The sequence below is a fragment of the Convolutriloba macropyga genome, chromosome 13 (genome assembly GCF_964194025.1).
Source record: "Convolutriloba macropyga chromosome 13, txConMacr16.3, whole genome shotgun sequence".
In the NCBI taxonomy this organism is placed as follows: Eukaryota; Metazoa; Xenacoelomorpha; order Acoela; family Convolutidae; genus Convolutriloba; species Convolutriloba macropyga.
In genome coordinates, this window is record NC_134480.1 from 15,333,477 (window position 1) to 15,358,592 (window position 25,116).

Here is a 25,116-nt window from a genome sequence, read left to right on the forward strand (position 1 = left end):
AAATTTACTGAATAGCGCAGATAGCTGCAGTAGCGGATGCAAAGGTTTTTTTTCAAATGTCTTTAAATGATCGCTTTATTAATAATCTATACTTTTTTATTTTAAAATGTATTTTTGAAAGAACCAGAAGACCAATTGAAAACTTTATACCCTTCAAATTTTTTTAAACAAAAACAGCGTTTTTAATTCACAAAATTTTCGTTTGTTACAGCCTCTGTGACAAATGAGATGAAAACTCAAATAATTTCATACTCATATTTAGAGATCCCCTATGTATATGAGGTCTAAGTCGTCAAGAACTTTTCTTTCAATTTCTCTGTAAAAAGTTAGATTTTCATCTATTGTCATTCAAAAAAACTCCAACGCATAGTCAGCAATCCCTTTGTAAGGAAAGTTGAGAATTATTCATGCAGTTTCTCCAGACAAAAAGTATATTTTCATCGGCGGAAGCGGTGAGATATTTTCATCGGAGGAGCGGAAGCGCTCATCTCTCGTCAATTTACAGATAAGAATCACGGTTAATTTTTTGCGGTGACCTTTCACAAGAATCATGGTTTTTAGGTAGCGCTGTCGGCAGCTTCCTGTTGGTAGCTGAGATTTTTTCAACTCTTAAGTGTCTTTTCACCGGCTAAAATAAAAAATACACCGCTCAAAGTGAAAAACTTACAAAATTGAAAAAAATTTGTTTCCCATAACGTTTATTGAATCAGATTTTACTTCACGAGAACTATTATAGATGTCGTGACAGATAGCGCAGAGAAATAAGAAATTGTTGACCTGAACGAAGTGACAGGTTTTAACACGTGTACGGCGGTTTGAACACGGCAGTTTATTTTTTCCGATGAATTCCGTTGAAAGATTTCCGTCGAATTTGGTGAAATTAAGAATAAGACCTCTAAAAACCGCAAGTCCTACAAAAATTCAACGATTTAATCGCTAAAAGATGCGGTTGCTCTGCAGTGAAAAATAGTTTCTTCACCGCTATTCACCGCAATTATTACATTATTACAACAAAACCTTGACCCAGGACGTGACCTTTTTCTACTAGTAACTTATTGGTTTTTGCATAATATATTTTGTTTTCTTCATTATTTACAGGATCTGAACACAACTATGGGAACTTCTGTTGAAAAGGTTGATAGTTATAAGCTGGCGCTCTTTTGGGCCCATTCAGTTTGCCAAATTTTAGTGCAAATTGCTCTTTTATCTGAAAATTTTCCCATTTTGACCCAAACTGAACTATGATGGAATCATTATTTTGGAATTCACTACACGTATTGACCCCCTACAGGATTTTTATGTTGAAGTTGTAAAAAAATCAGTTAAAACAAAAAACCAATAGAAGAGATACAGTTTGCTTTACAAGAAAGTAGACGAGACCTGCCACTGATGAGGCTAAGTTAGATGTTGACAAAAAGAAGAACAAAGGCATGTTCAAAATTACTCCGCTCATTATGGAAACAAGTGAAATCAAAAACATTAAAACCATTACGTTTCATTGACGGTAATAACCAGTCTCAGAGATAACTCAATAAGACGCCAACGGTACCTGACAAATTTAGAATAATTGTTTGACTACAAAACCTGATGTTCAAAAGAAAGGAGCGCAAATAATGTGTCGAAGACATTAAAGCTATCAGCTATCCATTGAAATTTTTTTGATATGTTTGTTTGACTTTCACTTCAAGGTCAATAAGACCTTTCATTTTTGTAATAATATGAAAAGATATCAAAACTATAAAATATGAACAAATATCACAGATCACAAAATTTTTTGAAAGAATTTTTATGATAATATTCGAAAACAATAATATTTAAAGGCCTAGGAATCAATAGTTTCCAACTGAAAGAGTTATATAGGTTCAATTATTTCTTTTCATGCATCAAATTGAGTTTTCAGTTAAAGAGATTGACTCAAAACTACACATTGAAAAGTAAATGAAGGCAAAACTCAATAATCCATGAAACATTTACGCTCACTTTTCCTAAGGTTGTGGTTATTTTGGTGCATTTACGTTTTGTTGCATAAATTTCAAGCAAGTCTCGCTCTCATTGAAATGTAGCCCCATCGGACGTATCTAGTGTTTTCATTAAAAAGCTTAAAATTTTAATGGCTTCTACGCTTTTTCCCGAATTATTAGTTGATTTTTTTTATTCATGCCTGTTTTTGATGATTTCAATATAGCCTTATGACAAATTCTGTATAATGTCAGGTCTCGGTGGCTTCTTTTGGCGATACAATGATCTCATTTAAAATTATCAATCGATAGAGAATGGTTATTATAACTTTGAATTTTATTTTTCCAAACACACTGATACGATTTTGCACGCTTCACATTTTCCTCTTCTTTTGTGAACTTGTTTTTATGTACATCAATTACGGCCGCTCTCAACTTCTTTTTTAAAGCAAACATTAATTTTTAACCGATGCTCTGATGATTCGAGCAACATGAATTTTCATTGAAAGCTTGTGAATTTTAGACACTGGTCATTTTTTTTGGTTTTTTGATTTTCTCAGATTGCCCCTTCAAAAGCCGCCTTATAGATATTCAAATTAGGTCCAAGTTAACTGGTGAATTCTATTCCTTTTAAGTTTATGCTTTAAATGGCTTCAGGACGTTGGATTTACGTATTTTTTAGTCCAGACTCCTATTGCATTTAAATCGTTGAGTCATGCCTGTATTTGTTATTTTGTATTCGCATGGATTAAATTACCACCTAGTGCTCCATTTGGTTTCCCATAAAAATAAAATTTAATCAATAATGTTTTTTTAATTGAAAGTTGATGGTTTTTACGACTTTTGAAGTTAATTGTTTTTAGTAGTAAATTTTAGATGAATGCTTCAACTTTTCCCTTTTCGTTCTTCTTATTGTCAAAATGTTACCTGGCTCCATTAAAGACAGATCCAGTTCAATGTTGTAAATTATAAATTAATTAATTGGTTTAGGTTTTACCTGGCGTTATTTTAACTTTGTTACTAAGAAATTTTGGAAAAAGATGTTGAGTTTTGCACCTAATTAATGTTTTTTGTTGCTTTTTTGTGCTGTTTGTCTTGTTGCCTGGTCTCATTAATGGCACGTATAATCGGACCTCTAATGCAGCATTATTTGGTTTATAGATTGTTTGAGTTTATAACAATTTTTCTACTCATACACCATTTTTTTGAGCAGTATGCGAATTGTTAAATGTTTCGTATCTCTTCCTCCTTTACTAGATAATTAAGTCAATATGGGGATGAGCGGGATCAGAGCACTATGTGCAAATACACTTTACCAAACCTCCTTGTTCAATTTTAATTTAATGTTGTGTTTCACTTCACTGTTTTAGAAAGCTTTTATTTGTTTTTTTATTTATCAACCAATTTTATATGCGATGCTCTCACTATCTCCAAATATTGTTTTTAAATCATTTATCAAAAATTGATACACTTTAGGACCATGAAGTCCAAACCCATATTATCTAAACGATAAGAAAAAATTATTTGTCGTCCGGAATAGAAAGTGTTTACCTCATTCACGATTAATTTTGATGTCTTTTGAATCTTAACGTTAGTTCGTGCAAGTTCTACACCCCTAGACAGACTGGAACGATTGTCTGCTATGATCTTGCAAGATTTCTGCGAAAAACGGTTATCTGCTAAGATCATGTAAGAGTCTTGCAAATAACGGTTACCTGCTAAGACGCAAGGTTGCAACGGTTATCTGACAAGACATTTACAAGAATCTTACCAGATAAAGGTTTCATCTTTTTTGGCTAAACAACTAAAAAAATAAACCTTTTTTAATGGAAAACTTAACAGAACAGAAAGAAAGCTATCACCCCGTTGAAACACGTTGAAACACAAATTGAACTAACTAGAATATGCTTTTTGTTTGTCAGTATCGCTAACATTCAAAATTTTTATGCCGCTCAATTTAGAAACTCCAAATCCATATTTTGCCGTAATTAAGCAGGCTTCTTTCTTATAATTTGTATTAGCCTAGCTTCCTATCGTTTGTATCACTTTTGGCTTCTTAGAAAACAAGCACAAAAATTGCATCTTTGTACCAAAAAAAAACAATTGAGAAGCAAAATGCATCACAGATGCGTTACCATTTGGTAAGCACACTTTCAGTAGTGCCTGTGCTTTCATTTTCTAAACCGAGCCAAGCAATTTTTGGAAAATTATGCAGGAAATTTTGGGAATCTTTTTTTGTAGGAAAATTTTTTTTGCGCTAAAAAACATCTCACATAATTTATCGGTGAATATTATGACGTTATACCATTTGATAGCTGGAACTGAGGTAGAATTATTAAAAAAATATCTACGTTTGTCTTCACCACAGATCGTCACCGCCCAGAATTCCTGTCTACAATTCTACAACGATGCCAACATTCTTTACGTAATAATTGAAGAATACATGAATAGGGTTATAAAACAATGCATTGTAATATTTTTATAGAATCTTTCAGCCTTTTGACAACAAATGTTTCTAACTTTTGAATAAATTCTACGCTATGGTATCAAAAGGTTACGTACACGTGAAGAAATAATAAAAAGCGCCACAATCATCCAGTGAAACAACAATTTGAATTAAAATCAGTTTTCTAGTAACAATTAAGACACTACGCCTACAACTTTTTAAAAATTTAGTTAAATGTTTTTTACGCACAAGTTATAGCATATTTTCAAAAGTTTCTAACGACATCAGCGTCGATTTTGGACAGTTTCTTCTCTTTGATTCGGTAATCTCTGCTTCGAAATCGGTCATAAATTTTAAAATGTGTTCGGATGCCGACTAAATGCCGCCATTTCAGTACCTCCCACTACTTCTTTTGGAATAAATCGCTGACAATCTTTGATTTATGCAGGGGAGCATCATCTTTATGAAAAGTAAAGCCTTGAAAATACTATTTTTATTCGTAGTTTTGACCTGTATTTTAGCGGACAGTTACCAGATGGTGTGTTGAATGTGCGAACCTCATTCCAGAGCAGACCCAGTTTGATAGCTCTGGGTTCCAAGGCCAACAGTGTGACTAAATTCCCCGTGTTTGTCCAGACATACAGCTCTAACCAAACTGACCCCGGTAAGCATCAAAACTGCATCGCAACCGACCATCTATAGTCCCCCTAGCCTAGTATAGACCTGGAATTATTAAAATATATTACTCGGCCTATATAAGGCAGGAAAAGACGGTCCTGGATAGATTTTTGGAATCAAAAGAATGTGTCTGGATTTTAAGTGCTGTCCTCGACTTTGGATGGAACTAAACCAACAGTCCTCGAATTTGGCTAGCCATTAAACGTGTCCTGGAATTTGGCTGTATAATAAAACGTGTTCCGGTGTTTGACTGGACAGTGAACGATGCCAGGGTCGCATTGTTCTTTTTAGTGACTATGCGAAGCACAATATATAGAAACGACTACCTATATGAAGTGAAAACAAACAAAATTTATCGCAATGTGAGACGAATGTCCCTATTTCGCATTTCGTTTGATTGTCATCGAAACATTTTACAATCGCAATTTTCAACTTCCGAATCTGTATGATAACAATCAAATCTTTTGCAATTATTATCAAACAAAGTTGAAACCTGATGTGAACAACAAATAATTTCAACTTTCTGTTTATTTGTTCAGAGAAAACCAAGATTAATTTTTATTCGCCAACATTTTTCAACATTTATTAAAGATCAAAGCAAGCTGCGCCATGAAAATTCCATGACATAAATAGATATCTTCTCAAAAGTCTTTCTGTTCCAAAAAAATTTTTGCCTATCAGGATCTTGGCAAAGAGTTTGTAAGAGTCATCAATATATTTCATAACCGTATGGGTCGTCTTATTATCAAGGTGCATCAAATTTCGATTCATTGGTTTCATTTTACGATTTGGTAATTTGTCGTTACAGATGACGCGGACAGCTTCCTCGGTGACCGAAAGGACTCCACAATTATCATCGCCTCAGGACCCGAAGAATCCAGCCCTCAGAGGAGCTTCGACTTCTGCCAAGTGGCCGTTCTGCTTAGTGAACTTCAATTACTAGCCGGAATCCTGGCTGTCACATTTGCAATATCAATGCATACCTCGCCGAGTATTGAAAGATACTACACACCACATTGGGCAGGTGTCCCAGTAAGCAGAAAATTTAACATAAATGATGGTTTTATAGGTTTTAACGCTTCCCGTGTGAGAATGTTAGATGTCTCATCTCTCATTAGGTGTTGTTGAGTTCTGGAAATCTAAATAGCGTGGTTATTTTCCTCGATACTACAAAAAAAACAAATTGAGTTTAATTGTTTCATTTTTAATAACAATTGTTGATCCATTAAGCGTATTGCTATCATCAACTATTCAAATGTTGCGCAAGAATATATTGTTTCAGCTGTTTGTGGCGGGTCTGATGGGAATGGGAATTAAGTGTCGTGATTGGAAGGCAGATTGCAGCCAACTTATGATGCAAGTTATAAAAGTATGTAGCATTCAACACAGTCGTAAAACCCGTCCTCCCCTCCCTTCCTCCCTCACTTTATCGAAGACTCTGACTAATGCAAATTTTAATCTTTTTGGTACAAAAAAAGATCTTTACGGAGATTTGTAAGCAATTTAAGAAATTGCTAAAATGTGCCACACTCTAAATAAAGTTCAGGTAAATTTACCTGAAAAAAAAAACATTCGAATTTACCTGAATCGTTCAGGCAAATTGTTCCCACCTGAACTACACCTGATGTTACCTGAAACTTATCTGAAAATTTCAGGCATTTCAATGGCTGAACTTTTACCTGAACTGTCCTGAAAATGCACTTGAAAAGTTCAGGTAGTTTTTCTGGTTCAGGTATTGTTACCTGAATATCAGCTGAACTTTTTTTGAGAGGAGAAGAGAATATGTTAAGGAAGTCTGATTGCCGTTCTTATTTAGAGCGCATTCTCAATAACAGTGGCAACAGCTGGTGCAGTATCCCTAACAGCTGCTATATTCTCTATTACCTTCCTCAACACATTAATGGACCTCCGAGACCCTATAGTCCAATCAATCGACTTTGACCAACCTGTCAACACATCAACAATAAACAACAACAACAACAACTATACCTCGCCAATGGCGGAACACAATTCAAAATATCACCTTAAATGTGTGTTCCAGCAATCAAACGAACAGCGAAGTTCTAACTCGTCATTTCAGGAATTTTACGTCACAAATATGCAAACACCCACCGATTGTGAAAACTTTCTCTTCAACGTGAAGAACTATTCGTTCATGCAATGCGTTATCCTTTTAATCGGATCCATAGTTTCTATTATCATAATCACCAACAATTATTTCCACGCAATAAAAGGAAAAGTGAAACAACTTAAAGAAAACCGCGTTTCGTTAAGTTTCAGTAATTCCGAAAGCAAACATCTTGATAAAATTAGAGACTTCCAAAACCGAACAACCACAGGGCTAAATTATCATTCCGACTACCCGGCTATAAGTGCCCCCGATTTAAGTGAAGATAATAACCAAATGGACGAACATAATTTCCAAAATTCCAGTCCGACCAGCAGTCGAGCAATGATGTATCAACTACCACGATTCCGTAACTCAAAAGACGGCAACAATGTTCTACCCGGAGTTATTATAGAAGCAAACGATGACTGATTGATGACGCAATAATTTATAAATGACCTTGAATAAGCAGCCAAAGCCCCTCATCAGGAATCGTTTTGATATCAATATATAGTTTTTTTTTCTCCGTCAAACTTAACATAGCGTTAACTATAGTAAACAGAACTAGCTATCTTTCTGCCTTCGCGCCTCCATCTTTAGAAAAATTACAGTAGAAATTAGCAGAATTGGGAAATGAAAATGTACTTGCAATTTGGTTAAAAAAAATTTGCCGAAAAAAGAGGCGAAAAGCAAATTTGTTTTCAAAAATAGACCAAAAAAGCTCACCAAAGTAAATTTGTTACTCTCGAAAGAGGCGGAAGGAAAAATGATGGTTTCTGTATAAAAAAATTCCCGTCGTTTTATTTTAGTTTACCATTGAAATAATTCCATTTTATTTTTAGTATAAATTTTTAGAATTAACAACTGCTCTTTTAAATTATATGAAAACAAGGGCGATTGGAATCGGCTGTGTTTCGCCCTAGTGTTTTAGCAGCCTTCCAAATAACCTTGTTTAAACGGCGCTACTAAAAAAGCATATGAGGGGAGAGCAGTCGAGAATAAGGATTTTTAATCCGATAGATTGGAGTACTTAAACTGAAGATTTTTTGCTCTCTCAGTTTACAATTGTAAATTTACCTGCACGTTTTACCTCAATTTTACAAGTAATTTTCCCTTCAATATCCTTACTCGAAAGGTAAAATACCTGAAAAATTAGGGTAAAATGTGCAGAAAAATTTACTTAAATTTTGTCCTGTGCAGGTTAATTGCAGGTAATTTGTGCAGGACGGCAAGAATTTTTCAGGTAATTTTACCTATTGAAATTGCAGTTACGTTCAGATATCGTGCAGGTAGCTTGCAGGAGCTCCAAAACACGTGCATAGTTCAGGTAATTTTACCTATTCAAATTGCAGTTACCTTCAGATATCGTGCAGGTAGCTTGCAGGAGCTCCAAAATACCTGCACAGTTAAGGCAATTTTACCTATTGAAATTCAGGTTACCTTCAGATATCGTGCAGGTAGCTTGCAGGAGCTCCAAAATACGTGCACAGTTCAGGTAATTTTACCTATTGAAATTGCAGTTACCTTCAGATATCGTGCAGGTAGCTTGCAGGAGTTCCAAAATACGTGCACAGTTCAGGTAATTTTACCTATTGAAATTCAAGTTACCTTCAGATATCGTGCAGGTAGCTTGCAGGAGTTCCAAAATACGTGCATAGTTCAGGTAATTTTATCTATTGAAATTGCAGTTACCTTCAGATATCGTGCAGGTAGCTTGCAGGCGTTCCAAAATACGTGCGCAGTTCAGGTAATTTTACCTATTGAAATTCAAGTTACCTTCAGATATCGTGCAGGTAGCTTGCAGGAGCTCCAAAATACGTGCACAGTGCAGGTAATTTTACCTATTGAAATTGCAGTTACCTTCAGATATCGTGCAGGTAGCTTGCAGGAGTTCCAAAATACGTGCACAGTTCAGGTAATTTTACCTATTGAAATTCAAGTTACCTTCAGATATCGTGCAGGTAGCTTGCAGGAGTTCCAAAATAAGTGCACAGTTCAGGTAATTTTTTCTATTGAAATTGCAGTTACCTTCAGATATCGTGCAGGTAGCTTGGAGGTTTTCCAAAATACGTGCACAGTTCAGGTAATTTTACCTATTGAAATTCAAGTTACCTTCAGATATCGTGCAGGTAGCTTGCAGGAGTTCCAAAATACGTGCACAGTTCAGGTAATTTTACCTATTGAAATTCAAGTTACCTTCAGATATCGTGCAGGTAGCTTGCAGGAGCTCCAAAATACGTGCACAGTTCAGGTAATTTTACCTATTGAAATTGCAGTTACCTTCAGATATCGTGCAGGTATCTTGCAGGAGTTCCAAAATACGTGCACAGTTCAGGTAATTTTACCTATCGAAATTCAAGTTACCTTCAGATATCGTGCAGGTTGCTTGCAGGAGTTCCAAAATACGTGCACAGTTCAGGTAATTTTTTCTATTGAAATTGCAGTTACCTTCAGATATCGTGCAGGTAGCTTGGAGGTTTTCCAAAATACGTGCACAGTTCAGGTAATTTCAGCTATTGAAATTCAAGTTACCTTCAGATATCGTGCAGGTAGCTTGCAGGAGATCCAAAACGCGTGCATAGTTCAGGTAATTTTATCTATTAAAATTGCAGTTACCTTCAGATATCGTGCTGGTAGCTTGCAGGAGTTCCAATATACGTGCACAGTTCAGGTAATTTTACCTATTGAAATTCAAGTTACCTTCAGATATCGTGCAGGTAGCTTGCAGGAGTTCCAAAATACGCGCACAGTTCAGGTAATGTTTTCTATTGAAATTGCAGTTACCTTCAGATATCGTGCAGGTAGCTTGGAGGAGTTCCAAAATACGTGCACAGTTCAGGTAATTTTAGCTATTGAAATTCAAGTTACCTTCAGATATCGTGCAGGTAGCTTGCAGGAGTTCCAAAATACGTGCATAGTTCAGGTAATTTTATCTATTGAAATTGCAGTTACCTTCAGATATCGTGCTGGTAGCTTGCAGGAGTTCCAAAATACGTGCACAGTTCAGGTAATTTTACCTATTGAAATTCAAGTTACCTTCAGATATCGTGCAGGTAGGTTGCAGCAGTTCCAAAATACGTGCATAGATAAGGTAATTCTATCTATTGAAATGGCAGTTACCTTCAGATATCGTGCATGTAGCTTGCAGGAGTTCCAAAATACGTGCACAGTTCAGGTAATTTTACCTGCATGCAAATTTTTCAGAGTTAAACTTTACAGTCGTTTTACTCGCTTTACAGTCCATGATGAAAACTTTTTCTACTTTCTATTAAGCAAGATAAGGCTTAAAATGCATTTTCAGAAAACTTCACTTCAGTCTCATATCAGAAACTTCAGTGAGTCCCAAGAAAAAGTGACAATTATCAACAGTTTTCAAAGAGCAATTTGCATGTTCCCTTGAAAGTCAAAGCGCCTCTTTCAATGCTATTGGCTTTAAAATAACATTCATATGAAACTTTTAAATTATATTCCAAACTATTTTTCCTTTTGGGGGCGAAACAATCATAAAAAATCAGACGTAAGCAACACACAAGCAACCATCAGTATATGACTCAAAGTGAAAAGGTAAGATACAACGTCGATAAATTGGCTCAAACGATATTGATTACGCACCACAGTTAATAAAATCAAAATTGAATTTCACAGAAAATTTTGTGGATAAGTTTTTGGTCAATTTACTTTCTTATTGCAACCAAATTTATGAGAATTACTCAAAGATATCTTCCGGAAAAAATTGACAAAAAAGACAAAAAGAAATCATCAGCTTTTCAAGTCTCATAATGCAAAATGACACTAGTACCATCCAGTTTTTCAAACAATTTTCAGCAATTTAGACAAATATGTGCTCACAAGATAAGACAGCGAGTTTTGCAAATAATATCAACGGCATAAGTCCTCTAATGAAAATTTTATGAAGGCCTATAAATGTTACCAAAGATTTTGGTTCAGTATTTTTAGGTTTCAAAAATAAGGACTCGGGCGATGGCATATTTATTAGAAGCCGCCGTCAGCATTTAGCAATTACTATTTAGGCACTCTCTTTTTTTACAGTCATTTCGATGAATTTGATTTTTATTGGTTTGCTGCCTATTTTCATTGTCACTTCACATTTTTTTGACTTGCCAATGTTATATCAAATCAGAGTAGTGATCTTAGTCACGTTGGAGTAAAAAACGGCCAAAAACCGAGGGCAGTTGGTTCAAAAATCTTTCGAAAAGAAGTTTGATTGCGGTGTTTGAAGAAATTATCGGTTTTCTGATGCATTTTTAACGTACGGAATTTGACTCTTAATCTCGCTGCTTTTTCTCCTGATTTTCTAAACTAATAAGTTTTGAAGGTCAAACATGTGTTCTAATAATGTATTTTTGTGTTTCTGAACTTGTCGATGGGTATATAAATGTTTATATGCCTGGGACTTTTTTCACTTTAATAAAAAAAACAATGGTTTTTCATATCCACTTTTAGCCTCATTATTGACTGCTTTTTTGACACTTTAATGAGACTCAATAATCAAGCTTACTGTTGTTTATTCTTAGTTCACTTTTAATTGATGTCTGAATTTTTCAGTTGACGTCTAAAATTTCCAACTTCTTTGGCGTCACTTTGAAAAAAAAATGTCGGTGATTGTTCTTATGCCTACCCAACTTTTAGTTTTTTTTCTATTTTGTCAACACTACGTCCTTTCAAAGGACGCAAGAATTTTTTGGCTTCCCTCATGTGTGCAATGTTTTGTTGTACTCTGACTTAATTGTCGTTAATGAAAGCAAATCTCTTGAAGCAAATGTGTTTTTGTGTGTCTCGTTGTTTAAAAACATCGTTGTTCCGTTCAATTGAGACAAGTTTGAATCCATTTCATGAATCCAATTTGTAGTTTTTGTTTTTTGCTTCGATCCTGTTCAATTTAAAAAATCAGTATTTCCTCAATTTTTTTGTTTTCTTCTAGTGTTGTTATGCATCATTATTATTTGGTGTTTTAACTCTAAAATTTTTACATGTTTTCTAATAATTGTTTTTTCTTGTAAATAGATTAAAATTATAGTTACGTTTTTTGGTGGCTCTTATGCAACTTTGTTTGGTTCAGTTTGAATGCCCAAGTTTGCTATCAGTAGTCGTTTTACTTTGTCTGGCACATATATTTTTTTTCAAATATGATGATTACCGTCTAAAGTTGAATTTATAAAAAATTTTAATTCTCTCCAGTAGTCACAATCTCATAGCCAATATTTTTCAGCGCCTGAGCTCATCAAACTTTTTTCGTGCTCGTATTTTTACATGCTGAGCAGACTGCTGGAAGTTTTACTTCTAATATGGCCGAAAGTCAAGTTTTCAGTTTTCTTAAAACTCTTTAGATTCTAATTCAGAACTTGCATTTCTCTGGTGTTATCATTCAAATTTTTTGTATTGTGTTGGTACGCTATTTTAAAAAAATCTAATTACAGGATTTGATGTGTTTTAAAGTTAAATTTGCTAGATTTTTACGCCAGAAGAACTAAAAAGGAAATTGGGCACTCTGTATAGACGCCAAATCACTGTTCACATATTACAACAAATCCTGTTTTATGTTTTTGTGAAACTTTACCACCAGGAAAAGGAATTGAATTACCTTTTAATATATAATCAAGATGAGAAGACGCTTAGCCTGATGATCTTTACTATTCTGAGTACAAAAGGAAAAAGGTTTTGTACTGTTTGTCACCAGTAGTTTTTGTTATTTTGAACAAAAATGCCTGTTCACTACAACAGTCACAGAGCGCAATTAAAACTCTAAAACCTATCAAAGAAGGTTAAAATTTAAGAATTATTTTTTATTTCCTTCCTTTCAGCTTGCGAAAAACATATAAAAGCGTCAGAAGAATGTTTTTCCGGTCTTAAAAAATGGTTTACAAAAAGAAACGTTTTCAGAATGCAGGTTTCCAGAAAATGTGTATATTTATCCGCTAAAAACAACAAAAATTGTAAGTAATTTACCTTAATTGACATTACTTTTTCACTGTTCAGATAAACTTAACTATGCATTATTCGGGGTGAGTCATAGTCTCCATATGTCTGAGTAAAATGTGCAAGTTTGAATCATGAACTCACGTTTCTGAAACATAATCAGCATATTTTTTTATGAGCGCATTTGTCAAATCATAAATATACAGAAACATGATGATTCTATTCTTAATCCGATCAAATCTGCTCCATGGTCCCCATGAATTCTAAACTTCTTTATTTTCTTTGTCAGTTAATTGAAAAAGATAGCATGAGATGCAAGTTAACACAAGCAAATTGAAAATAGTCAAGTCTTGTACAAAAGAAAAATATTTTTCGATAAGGACGACAAAGTCATTGTTAAATTATTCCAATTGTTTATACAGTCTTGTTGTTTTTTTTTGAATTTTTGAGAACTTATACAAGCTAAAATTGAACATAAGTTGTTTTTTTGTTCTGTTTGACTTTTCGTCAGTTTTTTTTGTTGAGGGTTTAGTGTGCATTTTTCTTAATCACGTTTTTCCGTTGCTCTTGTGGAGCACCTAACATTTAAGAAATAACTCATAATGAGACAAAAGAGATTGAGCTTGTATTAAAATTTTGTCTGATTATAGTCGCGCTGTTTCGCACTGTTTGGATTATTGGATCATAGTTGCACACTCTTCCACTGTTTACTCGGTCTGATTATGCTTGTCTTATATTGCACAATTTCAAAAAAAATTGAACCATTTTGCACGCAAGCACACAACCTCTTGTCCTAACACTGGGTCATACGGTCTGATCATATTCGCACGGTTTCCAATCGTCGCACATTCGATTCATAATCACATAATCTTTGAATGGTCTTGTAGGGTCGACGCATAAACGCGTTATTTCGGATTTTTCGTGATAGTGCGTGCTAATGAGAACTAATTCGAGTCATGGCACGTTATTCTTCTGGACCTTCTAATAACGACAAGTTTTGGTCTGCGTCAACTGGTATATATTTCCACCACCTCACCCTGAGTAAAGCCTTAATCTAATTTATCCTAAAACGATCTTATGGATTTGTAATACTGTGTAAGATTTCTGAAAAATTTGCTGCCCAAGGCCAAACAAAATTAAGTATCCATCGTTTCATTCAAAGAAGATCAAAAAATACCCTTGACCTTGTGGGAATATAATAAAAGATACTTGTAGACTACCATGTTGCTGACAACCTTTTCGAGAGTTTAAAGTTCAAGATCTTGAATATTTGTGAGAGGAGAATCAATTTGTTACGGTGTAAAAGGTAATTAGAATTCCACAATCTAACGGCCTCAATTTATATATATAGTTTGCTTGAAAACGGTTCATTATAAATACATAAATAAAGTGGAGGCTGTGTTTGTGTAGTTTAACATATCATAACGCTATTTTGATAAAGATCTCGTGCGTAAATAATTTGAATTAAAGACATCAAAACAGTGCATGCAGTTTAACAACAACTTCGACTGCTATAGATAATTGAAGTTGATTTTTCTTTTCAAGCAAAAAAACGGGTAACGATAATATTTGATTCTCGTACATAAATTGCAAACTTCAGCTGCAATGGCTCGATATACTGAAATCCCGAGATCAGTTTTGGAGATGTTGCCAGAATCTCTGGATGTTGATAATCAAATCAGAGTGATTTACTTCCTAGCCACATCAATTCACAATGGGACTGCGGATCCCTTCCTCAGCGCGTTAGAAAGTGTTATCGCAAATCAGCAAGTTTTCCAAGGCGTTGCCCAGCGTTTTGCGGATGACACGAGGCTTGTGGAAATTGATCCGGATTACCGTCAATTTATGCAAGATATCTGGACCAATTACTTAAGAGAAGATAACTTGCCTCCGGACCGTGATGGGCAAGAATTTGACTTCAACGCACATCAGCTAAGCATAATGCCAGCTTCTCAGTATAACTTTCTACTGGCAGTCTCGAGAATGCCAGCCAAAAATTACGAAGCTTTGATTGCGACTATCAAATCTGTGGGTGGTGCTGGAAGACTGGCAGTCTGGGCCGAACATTCCCTGACGAGTGCTCGGAAACTCCTACCTGTGGTTTGTTATTTTACTCAAGAAGTTGCTAAATTTCACACGACATCACTTGCGATACATTTTTTGTCGAAATTATATCCATCTTCGCACCTGTCACTGTTTAAAGATAGAGCAGAGTAGGCGAGGTTGCAAAAATAGTGACAGAAAGTGAAACTTTTCATGTTCTCACCGATAGATATATATGTGACCACACACCGTATTTAGAGATTATGTAACTCCGCAGAAAAGCTGACAAACTGTCGTCACCATCATCCGCGGCTGTTGTCCTAGTTATTTTTTGTCCCAGATATTTTTCGTGTAAGGTCTGAAGAGAAAATAACGTGGCCATTTGCTACAAATCGAGTGTACATTCTCAATTTTGTCGGGGTTTTTTCACGCCCCATGTTTTAAGATTAGAGTTTTTAATTAAGCGTTGGTGGAATACACTGACACTAGGCTGATTTTTTTCAAATTTCCTACAAAATTGGTCATATTTGCGCCTACATTCCATTAACAGTTATCGTGAAAACCTGCAAGAAATTTCCGTTCCACGCAATAACTCCTTAGTCCACCCACTAACAGTAACTCATTTCTACTTCACACATTCCCGCTATATCCAATTACCGAAATGAAAGAACGCCTAATTGGTGAGTGATTTCAGAAATTTCCCGCACGATACTTTTAGTGGATTAAGAAGACAGTTCGCGGTTTTACAGTTACATATAAAACTACTCACAAAAAGCAATTAAATTTGGTCGCAACTAATTGCTAATGAAATTGGGATATAACGTGTTAGGCTAATTTCATGCTCAAAAAAGTGGATACTTTTCCGTGAAGACTCGTGACAAAATGTAAGCCCTTTCCACGATATAAATTACTTAATTTCATGTTTTGATTAATTTTCTTCCATGGTGGAGAAAATATATGAACCGTTGAAAATGGTGGCATGTTTTGGTCAATCGACTCCACAAAAGGCAGAATTTATTCAATTTTGTTATTTTGCAAAATGACCATGTAGAGAATTTTTATCGACTAAGGTGAGTTAAGACCTTACAAGAAATCTTAGAAAATCTTACGCCGTAAAAATTATGGTCAGCGGAAATTTCATCTTGTCAGGTCTAACAAGATAACTTACACGAAAAACATTCCACTGCTTTAAATTTGTATCGTTTCAAATATAGTAAGAGGACTTATCGGATAACCATTCCTCTTACTAGACTGAAATATCTATAAAGACATAATTCTCAGTCAAATTAACCTAAAATTCACAACATAAGGTAATCCGATTCACAGTAAAGACAAGGGAGAAAGTTCTGAAAAAAACTCTTGGACGACTGCGCTTTTTTACAAACATTAAAATTTTTCTTAATTCTTAATCACTTTTGAAGACTCCAATGTCGGAAGTGATACTTCAGGAAGAAACTGGTATAGATAAAACCAGTCAAATTAAAGTTTGTATATAGTGTTTGCTTTGGTTTGATATTGATATTGTTGTATCAGCTTTAGCCTGTTGGCGGTGACAAACAATTGTCAATTTATGAAATTGCATAATTCTGTAAGACAATTTTTTACTTTGTAAGATCTGAGACGACAAATTAGAAGACAATTTTCTGATAAAAATTCTGTGTGATCACAAGGCTATATTTGCGTTGTTTCGTTGGATCTATTTTGAGTCAATATGTTGAAACCTTTGTCTGTCAAGTAAAACCATATAGCCTATAATTGTTTTTGCGAGTTTCATAATCCTTTACTCAAGATCATTTCAGATATCAGTGTCTCATAGAGTTCTGGTAGTTGTGAATCAGTGTTCAGTTTCTTAATCTTTTGTTTGGTAAGCCCAGAAACATGTCTTTGACCCCCTTAGTTTCTGCTGCCTAATTAATTTGTTGTAGATTAAGTATTCATACGGATTTCAAGGCTCAGAGAATTGTTGACAAAATAAAACATAAATCGACTAAGATCGGAAGAATTGCTCTCGAACGACATGCAGGTAGAAAAACATTTTTGGCCTCCAGGATGCGAACCATTGACCTCCCGATCCATACCCAGATGCACTGAACACTCGGCTATCGGGCCGTTATTTTTTTTACTGCAACAGCCTTCATATTAGCAACAAGTTTTAGTTCGAAGTGAGAGCAATAGAGATCACTCAAAAATGAAGAATAAAAGCGTGAAAAAGTCACATGAGAAGTCAAAGAACGTTCCAGAAGAGAAAAGCAAAATGGTCAAGCGAACAATTTGCCATAAAAAAGACCAACACGTTTACAATAATTGTAATGAACTTCGGTCAAGAGCAATTAATCAACCTTTCGTCACTAGTTTTCAGGGTTAATGTAGAGTTTCTTCAATGCAACAGAAATGGAAAAAAGAATGGCAGTGCTAAAACATGATAACTGTTCTCTGAAAGGCTAAAAATGACAATCTGTTCAGTAAGTATTGGATTTTGGAAACTTTGATGCTCAAATCATCGTGTTCATGACGTCACAAGACTTGCCGCAAAACGTACAGTCTTTAGCCAAATAACCAAAAATAAAACATTAAAAATAGCCGGTGAAACGTCAAAATTAGCCGAAAAGTGGACAGCAGCAACAACAACATCAATAAGCCTATATTTTATTCTGGAACTTTTCATTAATTAATTAAGATCCAAATTTGTATATAGTTTTTGCTTTAGTTTGATTTTGTTGTATCAGATTTCGTCTGTTGGCGGTGACAAACATTTGTCAATTTATGAAATTGCACAATTCTGTAAAACAAATTTTTACTTTGTAAGATCTAAGAAAACAAATTAGAAGACAATTTTTTGGTAAAAATTCTGTGTGATCTCAAGGCTATATTTGCGTTGTTTCGTTGGATCTATTTTGAGTCAATTTGTTGAAACCTTTTTCTGTCAAGTAAAACCATATAGCCTATAATTGTTTTTGCGAGTTTCATAACACTTTACTCAAGATCATTTCAGATATCAGTGTCTCATAGAGTTCTGGTAGTTGTGAATCAGTGTTCATTTTTTTAATCTTTTGTTTGGTAAGCCCAGAAACATGTCTTTGACCCCCTTAGTTTTTGCTGCCTAATTAACTTGTTCTAGATTAAGTATTCATACGGATTTCAAGGCTCAGAGAATTGTTGACGAAATAAAACATAAATCGACTAAGATCGGAAGAATTGCTCTCGAACGACATGCAGGTAGAAAAACATTTTTGGCCTCCAGGATGCGAACCATTGACATCCCGATCCATACCCAGATGCACTGAACACTCGGCTATCAGACCGTTATTTCGTTACTGCAACAGCCTTCATATTAGCAACAAGTTTTAGTTCGAAGTGAGAGCAATAGAGATCACTCAAAAATGAAGAATGAAAGCGTGAAAAAGTCACCTGAGAAGTCAAAGAACGTTCCAGAAGAGAAAAGCAAAATGGTCAAGCGAACAATTTGCCATAAAAAAGACCAACACGTTTACAATAATTGTAATGAACTTCGGTCAAGAGCAATTAATCAACCTTTCGTCACTAGTTTTCAGGGTTAATGTAGAGTTTCTTCAATGCAACAGAAATGGAAAAAAGAATGGCAGTGCTAAAACATGATAACTGTTCTCTGAAAGGCTAAAAATGACAATCTGTTCAGTAAGTATTGGATTTTGGAAACTTTGATGCTCAAATCATCGTGTTCATGACGTCACAAGACTTGCCGCAAAACGTACAGTCTTTTGGCCAAATAGCCAAAAATAAAACATTAAAAATAGCCGGTGAAACGTCAAAATTAGCCGAAAAGTGGACAGCAGCAACAACAACATCAATAAGCCTTTATTTTATTCTGGAACTTTTCATTAATTAATTAAGATCCAAATTTGTATATAGTTTTTGCTTTAGTTTGATTTTGTTGTATCAGATTTAGTCTGTTGGCGGTGACAAACATTTGTCAATTTATGAAATTGCACAATTCTGTAAAACAAATTTTTACTTTGTAAGATCTAAGAAAACAAATCAGAAGACAATTTTTTGGTAAAAATTCTGTGTGATCTCAAGGCTATATTTGCGTTGTTTCGTTGGATCTATTTTGAGTCAATTTGTTGAAACCTTTTTCTGTCAAGTAAAACCATATAGCCTATAATTGTTTTTGCGAGTTTCATAATCCATTACTTAAGATCATTTCAGATATCAGTGTCTCATAGAGTTTTGGTAGATGTGAATCAGTGATCAGTTTTTCTAATCTTTTGTTTGGTAAGCCCAGAAACATGTCTTTGACCCCCTTAGTTTTTGCTGCCTAATTAACTTGTTGTAGATTAAGTATTCATAAGGATTTCAATGCTCAGAGAATTGTTGACAAAATAAAACATAAATCGACTAAGATCGGAAGAATTGCTCTCGAACGACATGCAGGTAGAAAAACATTTTCGGCCTCCAGGATGCGAACCATTGACCTCCCGATCCATACCCAGATGCACTGAACACTCGGCTATCGGGCCGTTATTTTTTTACTGCAACCGACTTCATATTAGCAACAAGTTTTACTTCGAAGTGAGAGCAATAGAGATCACTCAAAAATGAAGAACGAAAGCGTAAGAAAGCCATCTGAGAAGTCAAAGAACGTTCCAGGAGAGAAAAGCAAAATGGTCAAGCGAACAATTTGCCAAAAAAAGACCATCACGTTTACAATAATTGCTATGAACTTCGTTCAAGGCAATTAATCAACATTTCGTCACTAGTTTCCAGAGTTAATGTAGAAGTTCTTCAACGCAACAGAAATGGAAAAAAGAATGGCAGTGCTAAAACATGATAACTGTTTTCTGAAAGGCTAAAAATGACAATCTGTTCAGTAAGTATTGGATTTTGGAAACTTTGATGCTCAAATCATCGTGTTCATGACGTCACAAGACTTGCTGCAAAACGTACAGTCTTTAGCCAAATAGCCACAAAAAAAAACATTAAAAATAGCCGGTGAAACGTCAAAAGTAGCCGAAAAGTGGACAGCAGCAACAACAACATCAATAAGCCCATATTTTATTCTGGAACTTTTCATTAATTAATTAAGATCCAAATTTGTATATAGTTTTTGCTTTAGTTTGATTTTGTTGTATCAGATGTAGTCTGTTGGCGGTGACAAACATTTTTCAATTTATGAAATTGCACAATTCTGTAAAACAAATTTTTACTTTGTAAGATCTAAGAAAACAAATTAGAAGACAATTTTTTGGTAAAAATTCTGTGTGATCTCAAGGCTATATTTGCATTGTTTCGTTGGATCTATTTTGAGTCAATTTGTTGAAACCTTTTTCTGTCAAGTAAAACCATATAGCCTATAATTGTTTTTGCGAGTTTCATAATCCATTACTTAAGATCATTTCAGATATCAGTGTCTCATAGAGTTTTGGTAGATGTGAATCAGTGATCAGTTTTTTTAATCTTTTGTTTGGTAAGCCCAGAAACATGTCTTTGACCCCCTTAGTTTTTGCTGCCTAATTAACTTGTTGTAGATTAAGTATTCATAAGGATTTCAATGCTCAGAGAATTGTTGACAAAATAAAACATAAATCGACTAAGATCGGAAGAATTGCTCTCGAACGACATGCAGGTAGAAAAACATTTTCGGCCTCCAGGATGCGAACCATTGACCTCCCGATCCATACCCAGATGCACTGAACACTCGGCTATCGGGCCGTTATTTTTTTTTTACTGCAACCGACTTCATATTAGCAACAAGTTTTACTTCGAAGTGAGAGCAATAGAGATCACTCAAAAATGAAGAACGAAAGCGTAAGAAAGTCATCTGAGAAGTCAAAGAACGTTCCAGGAGAGAAAAGCAAAATGGTCAAGCGAACAATTTGCCAAAAAAAGACCATCACGTCTACAATAATTGCTATGAACTTCGTTCAAGAGCAATTAATTAACATTTCGTCACTAGTTTCCAGAGTTAATGTAGAGTTTCTTCAACGCAACAGAAATGGAAAAAAGAATGGCAGTGCTAAAAAATGATAACTGTTTTCTGAAAGGCTTAAAATGACAATCTGTTCAGTAAGTATTGGATTTTGGAAACTTTGATGCTCAAGTCATCGAGTTCATGACGTCACAAGACTTGCCGCAAAACGTACAGTCTTTAGCCAAATAGCCAAAAAGAAAACATTAAAAATAGCCGGTGAAACGTCAAAAGTAGCCGAAAAGTGGACAGCAGCAACAACAACATCAATAAGTCTATATTTTATTCTGGATCTTTTCATTAATTAATTAAGATCCAGCTTTGTATATAGTTTTTGTTTTGGTTTGATTTTAATGTATCAGATTTAGTCTGTTGGCGGTGACAAACATTTGCCAATTTATGAAATTGCATAATTCTGTAAGACAAATTTTTACTTTGTAAGATCTGAGACGACAAATTAGAAGACAATTTTCTGATAAAAGTTCTGTGTGATCACAAGGCTTTATTTGCGTTGTTTCGTTGGATCTATTTTGAGTCAATTTGTTGAAACCTTTTTCTGTCAAGTGAAACCATATAGCCTATAATTGTTTTTGCGAGTTTCATAATCCATTACTTAAGATCATTTCAGATATCAGTGTCCTATAGAGTTTTGGTAGATGTGAATCAGTGATCAGTTTTTTTAATCTTTTGTTTGGTAAGCCCAGAAACATGTCTCTGACCCCCTTAGTTTTTGCTGCCTAATTAAGTTGTTGTAGATTAAGTATTCATACGGATTTCAAGGCTCAGAGAATTGTTGACAAAATAAAACATAAATCGACTAAGATCGGAAGAATTGATCTCGAACGACATACAGGTAGAAAAACCTTTTCGGCCTCCAGGATGCGAACCATTGACCTCCCGATCCATACCCACATGCACTGAACACTCGGCTATCGGACCGATATTTTTTTACTGCAACCGACTTCATATTAGCAACAAGTTTTACTTCGAAGTGAGAGCAAAAGAGATCACTCAAAAATGAAGAATGAAAGCGTGAGAAAGACACATGAGAAGTCAAAGAACGTTTCAGAAGAGAAAAGCAAAATGGTCAAGCGAACAATTTGCCATAAAACAGACCAACACGTTTACAATAATTGCTATGAACTTCGTTCAAGAGCAATTAATCAACATTTCGTCACTAGTTTCCAGAGTTAATGTAGAGTTTCTTCAACGCAACAGAAATGGAAAAAAGAATGGCAGTGCTAAAACATGATAACTGTTTTCTGAAAGGCTAAAAATGACAATCTGTTCAGTAAGTATTCGATTTTGGAAACTTTGATGCTCAAATCATCAGGTTCATGACATCACAAGAGTTGCCGCAAAACGTACAGTCTTTAGCCAAATAGCCAAAACGAAAACATTAAAAACAGCTGGTGAAACGTCAAAATTAGCCGAAAAGTGGACAGCAGCAACAACAACATCAAAAAACCTATATTGTATTCTGGAACTTTTCATTAATTAATTGAGATCCAGATTTGTATATAGTTCTTGCTTTGGTTTGATATTGTTGTATCAGATTTAGTATGTTGGCGTTGACAAACATTTGTCAATTTATGAAATTGCATGATTCTGTAAAACAAATTTTTATTTTGTGAGATCTGAGACGACAAATTAGAAGACAATTTTCTGATAAAAATTCTACGTTATCACTAGGTTATTTTTCCGTTGTTTCATTGGATCTATTTTGAATCAATTTGTTGTAACTATTTTCTGTGAATTAAAAGCTTATATCCTATAAATGTTTTAGCGAGTTTCATTATTCATTACTCAATATCTGAGTAAAGAATAATGAAACTAATTTAACGCTTGGCAACTCTAAATCCAAGTCTGATTTAAGACCTGGTAAGTCTAAATCCAATTCTTGGCATGTCAAAAACGAGTCTGGAAACCCCTAAAATAGCCGAAAAAAATGTCAAAAATAGCCAAAAAAAACGTCAAAAATAGCAGGAAAATGTCAAAAAAAGCCTAAAAGAAAATGTCAAAAATAGCCGATGAAACGTCGAAAATAGCGGAACAAAAAGTCAAAAATGGCCAAAAAAACGTCAAAAGTAGCCAAAAAGAAAACAACAAAAAAGCCGGTGAAATGTCAAAAACAGTCGAAAAGTGGACATGTCAGGTTTTTGCAAAAACAGGTTTTTGCAATTTCGAACTGTTTCGATGTAAATTTTTTTACCATAAGGCCTACCTGCAGAGCAAATTAAATTTCGAAAACATTACCTTAGAAAAATTACAAAACTTGATACGGCCTTATACGGCACCGTACTAAGTTTTGTAATTTTTCAGAGATTTAAAAAGTTATACCCAGTGCCATAAAGTGATGAAAAAGTGACTTGTATGAGATAAGCGATAGATTTAAAGTCGATTTTAGGGATTTAGAATTTACAAATTGGTAATTACATCAATTGGCTACGGTGCCGTAGAAAACTTATTACGGCCTTAAACGGTGCCGTACAAAGTTTTTTAAGTTTTCTACGGCACCGTATAAGTCTTAGTAAGTTTCCAAGGTTTCATCTAAGGTGGGCAACCTGGGCAGCAGCAACAACAACATCAATAAGCCTAATTTTTATTCTGGAACTTTTCAATTAATTAAGATTCAGCTTTAAAATTAATTTTTTTACGAGGTATCTTGTTATGTGATAATGAAAATTTTTTCTTAATCTGCAATTAGCAATCTGCATTTACATCAACACTTGTTAACGTTGTTAACAGCTATTTTGGAAAGCTGAAAAACAGTTTTCAATAAATTTACACTAGAAATAATTTACTTACTAATGTAATTATAAACCATCATGGACCATGTCAATGTTTTAATGTTAAAATGCTAGTTTATCAATGCTAGTTTGTTCACACAGACGTGAAGAAAGAATTTGCGAAAACCAAATTTGCGAAAAACCAAGTTTTTCTTCACATTTCAGGCACGCGTGGCTTTGGTTGCTGTCTTTTTGGCTGCTGACATTATTATCAATATACGTCGGTGGTGGAAAGGTGAAATTACGGGAGTAAGGTGTGTGAAAAACATACTGGACAACGGAGTTTCAGTGGCTGCCGGAATCGCTGGGGGAATTGGGGGTGAAATTGGGGGGGCTGCGGTGGGAGGCGCTATTGGTGGCCCAGTTGGGGCTGCAGTGGGGGCTGTGGTCGGGGCGGTTGCGGGAAGCATTTCAGCGTCATATACAGCGCACGTTCTAAGTGATAAACTAACTCAATGGATATTTGGGTTACCCCAAAGTGAAGCGCTGGAAAATGCTTACAAATTTTTGGGAGTGAAATGCAGAGCCTCAAATGCGGATATAAACAGAGCTTATCACCGATTGGCTCTTTTGTACCATCCGGACAAAGTTGGAAACACGCAAGCAGACAGCTGGACCAGACTTCAGTACTCAATGGCTGTCATTAGGGAAGCTCGCAGAGAATACTAACTTGAATCCCAAGTTGCCCACCTCAGAAACTCAAAACTTAAAAATAGAAGACTTAAAACTTAGAAATAGAAGACTTAAAACTTAAAAATAGAAGACTTAAAACTTAAAAATAGAAGACTTAAAACTTAAAAAATGGAGAAAACCTCAAAATACTTATAAACTCGCTTAGAGAACTTACCAAAATCAACACGGGGCCGTATAAGGTTGTACCATGTTTTATACGGCCCCGTAATCATTAGCTGCTTCAACTCTCAAAAAATGGTTCAAAATTAAAAGCTCATCTCATTCAAATTATTTTCTAGCGCTTTTCATAAGAGATTAGAATATTCACAGCTGCATGTTTTGTGGTTTGTAAGATATATGATATATGGCCCGTTTTATGATTAGAAAGATAAAATAAATGGTTCGTTTTATGGTAGGTAAGTTAACATATACGGCCAGTTTTATGGTAAAACAAAGAAGCACCTGCCGGAAAAACCTCTTAAGTGCAGTAAACAAGAAAGAAAACTGAATGTATACGGTAAGTTGCCATAAAGTCCATATAT

At 34.9% G+C, this 25,116-nt stretch overlaps 2 protein-coding genes across 2 annotated transcripts in view; both read left to right on the forward strand.

Moving 5' to 3' along the window:
- LOC142352177 (uncharacterized) overlaps positions 1-7,715 on the forward strand; it is a 33,130-nt gene extending 25,415 nt beyond the window's left edge. Inside the window, exons 3-6 of the mRNA XM_075404586.1 lie at positions 4,926-5,068; positions 5,891-6,114; positions 6,365-6,451; positions 6,899-7,715. Of these exons, the coding sequence (XP_075260701.1) occupies positions 4,926-5,068; positions 5,891-6,114; positions 6,365-6,451; positions 6,899-7,621 (1,177 nt within the window). The 3' untranslated portion in view covers positions 7,622-7,715. The remainder of the gene's footprint in view (positions 1-4,925; positions 5,069-5,890; positions 6,115-6,364; positions 6,452-6,898) is intronic.
- A 6,775-nt stretch (positions 7,716-14,490) lies between these two features.
- On the forward strand, positions 14,491-24,818 carry LOC142351467 (uncharacterized). The gene is made up of 2 exons (XM_075403495.1): positions 14,491-15,226; positions 24,068-24,818. Exons 1-2 carry the CDS (start codon positions 14,732-14,734, stop codon positions 24,569-24,571), a joined length of 999 nt encoding a protein of 332 aa, XP_075259610.1. The 5' UTR covers positions 14,491-14,731; the 3' UTR covers positions 24,572-24,818.
- Positions 24,819-25,116: the final 298 nt, after the last annotated feature.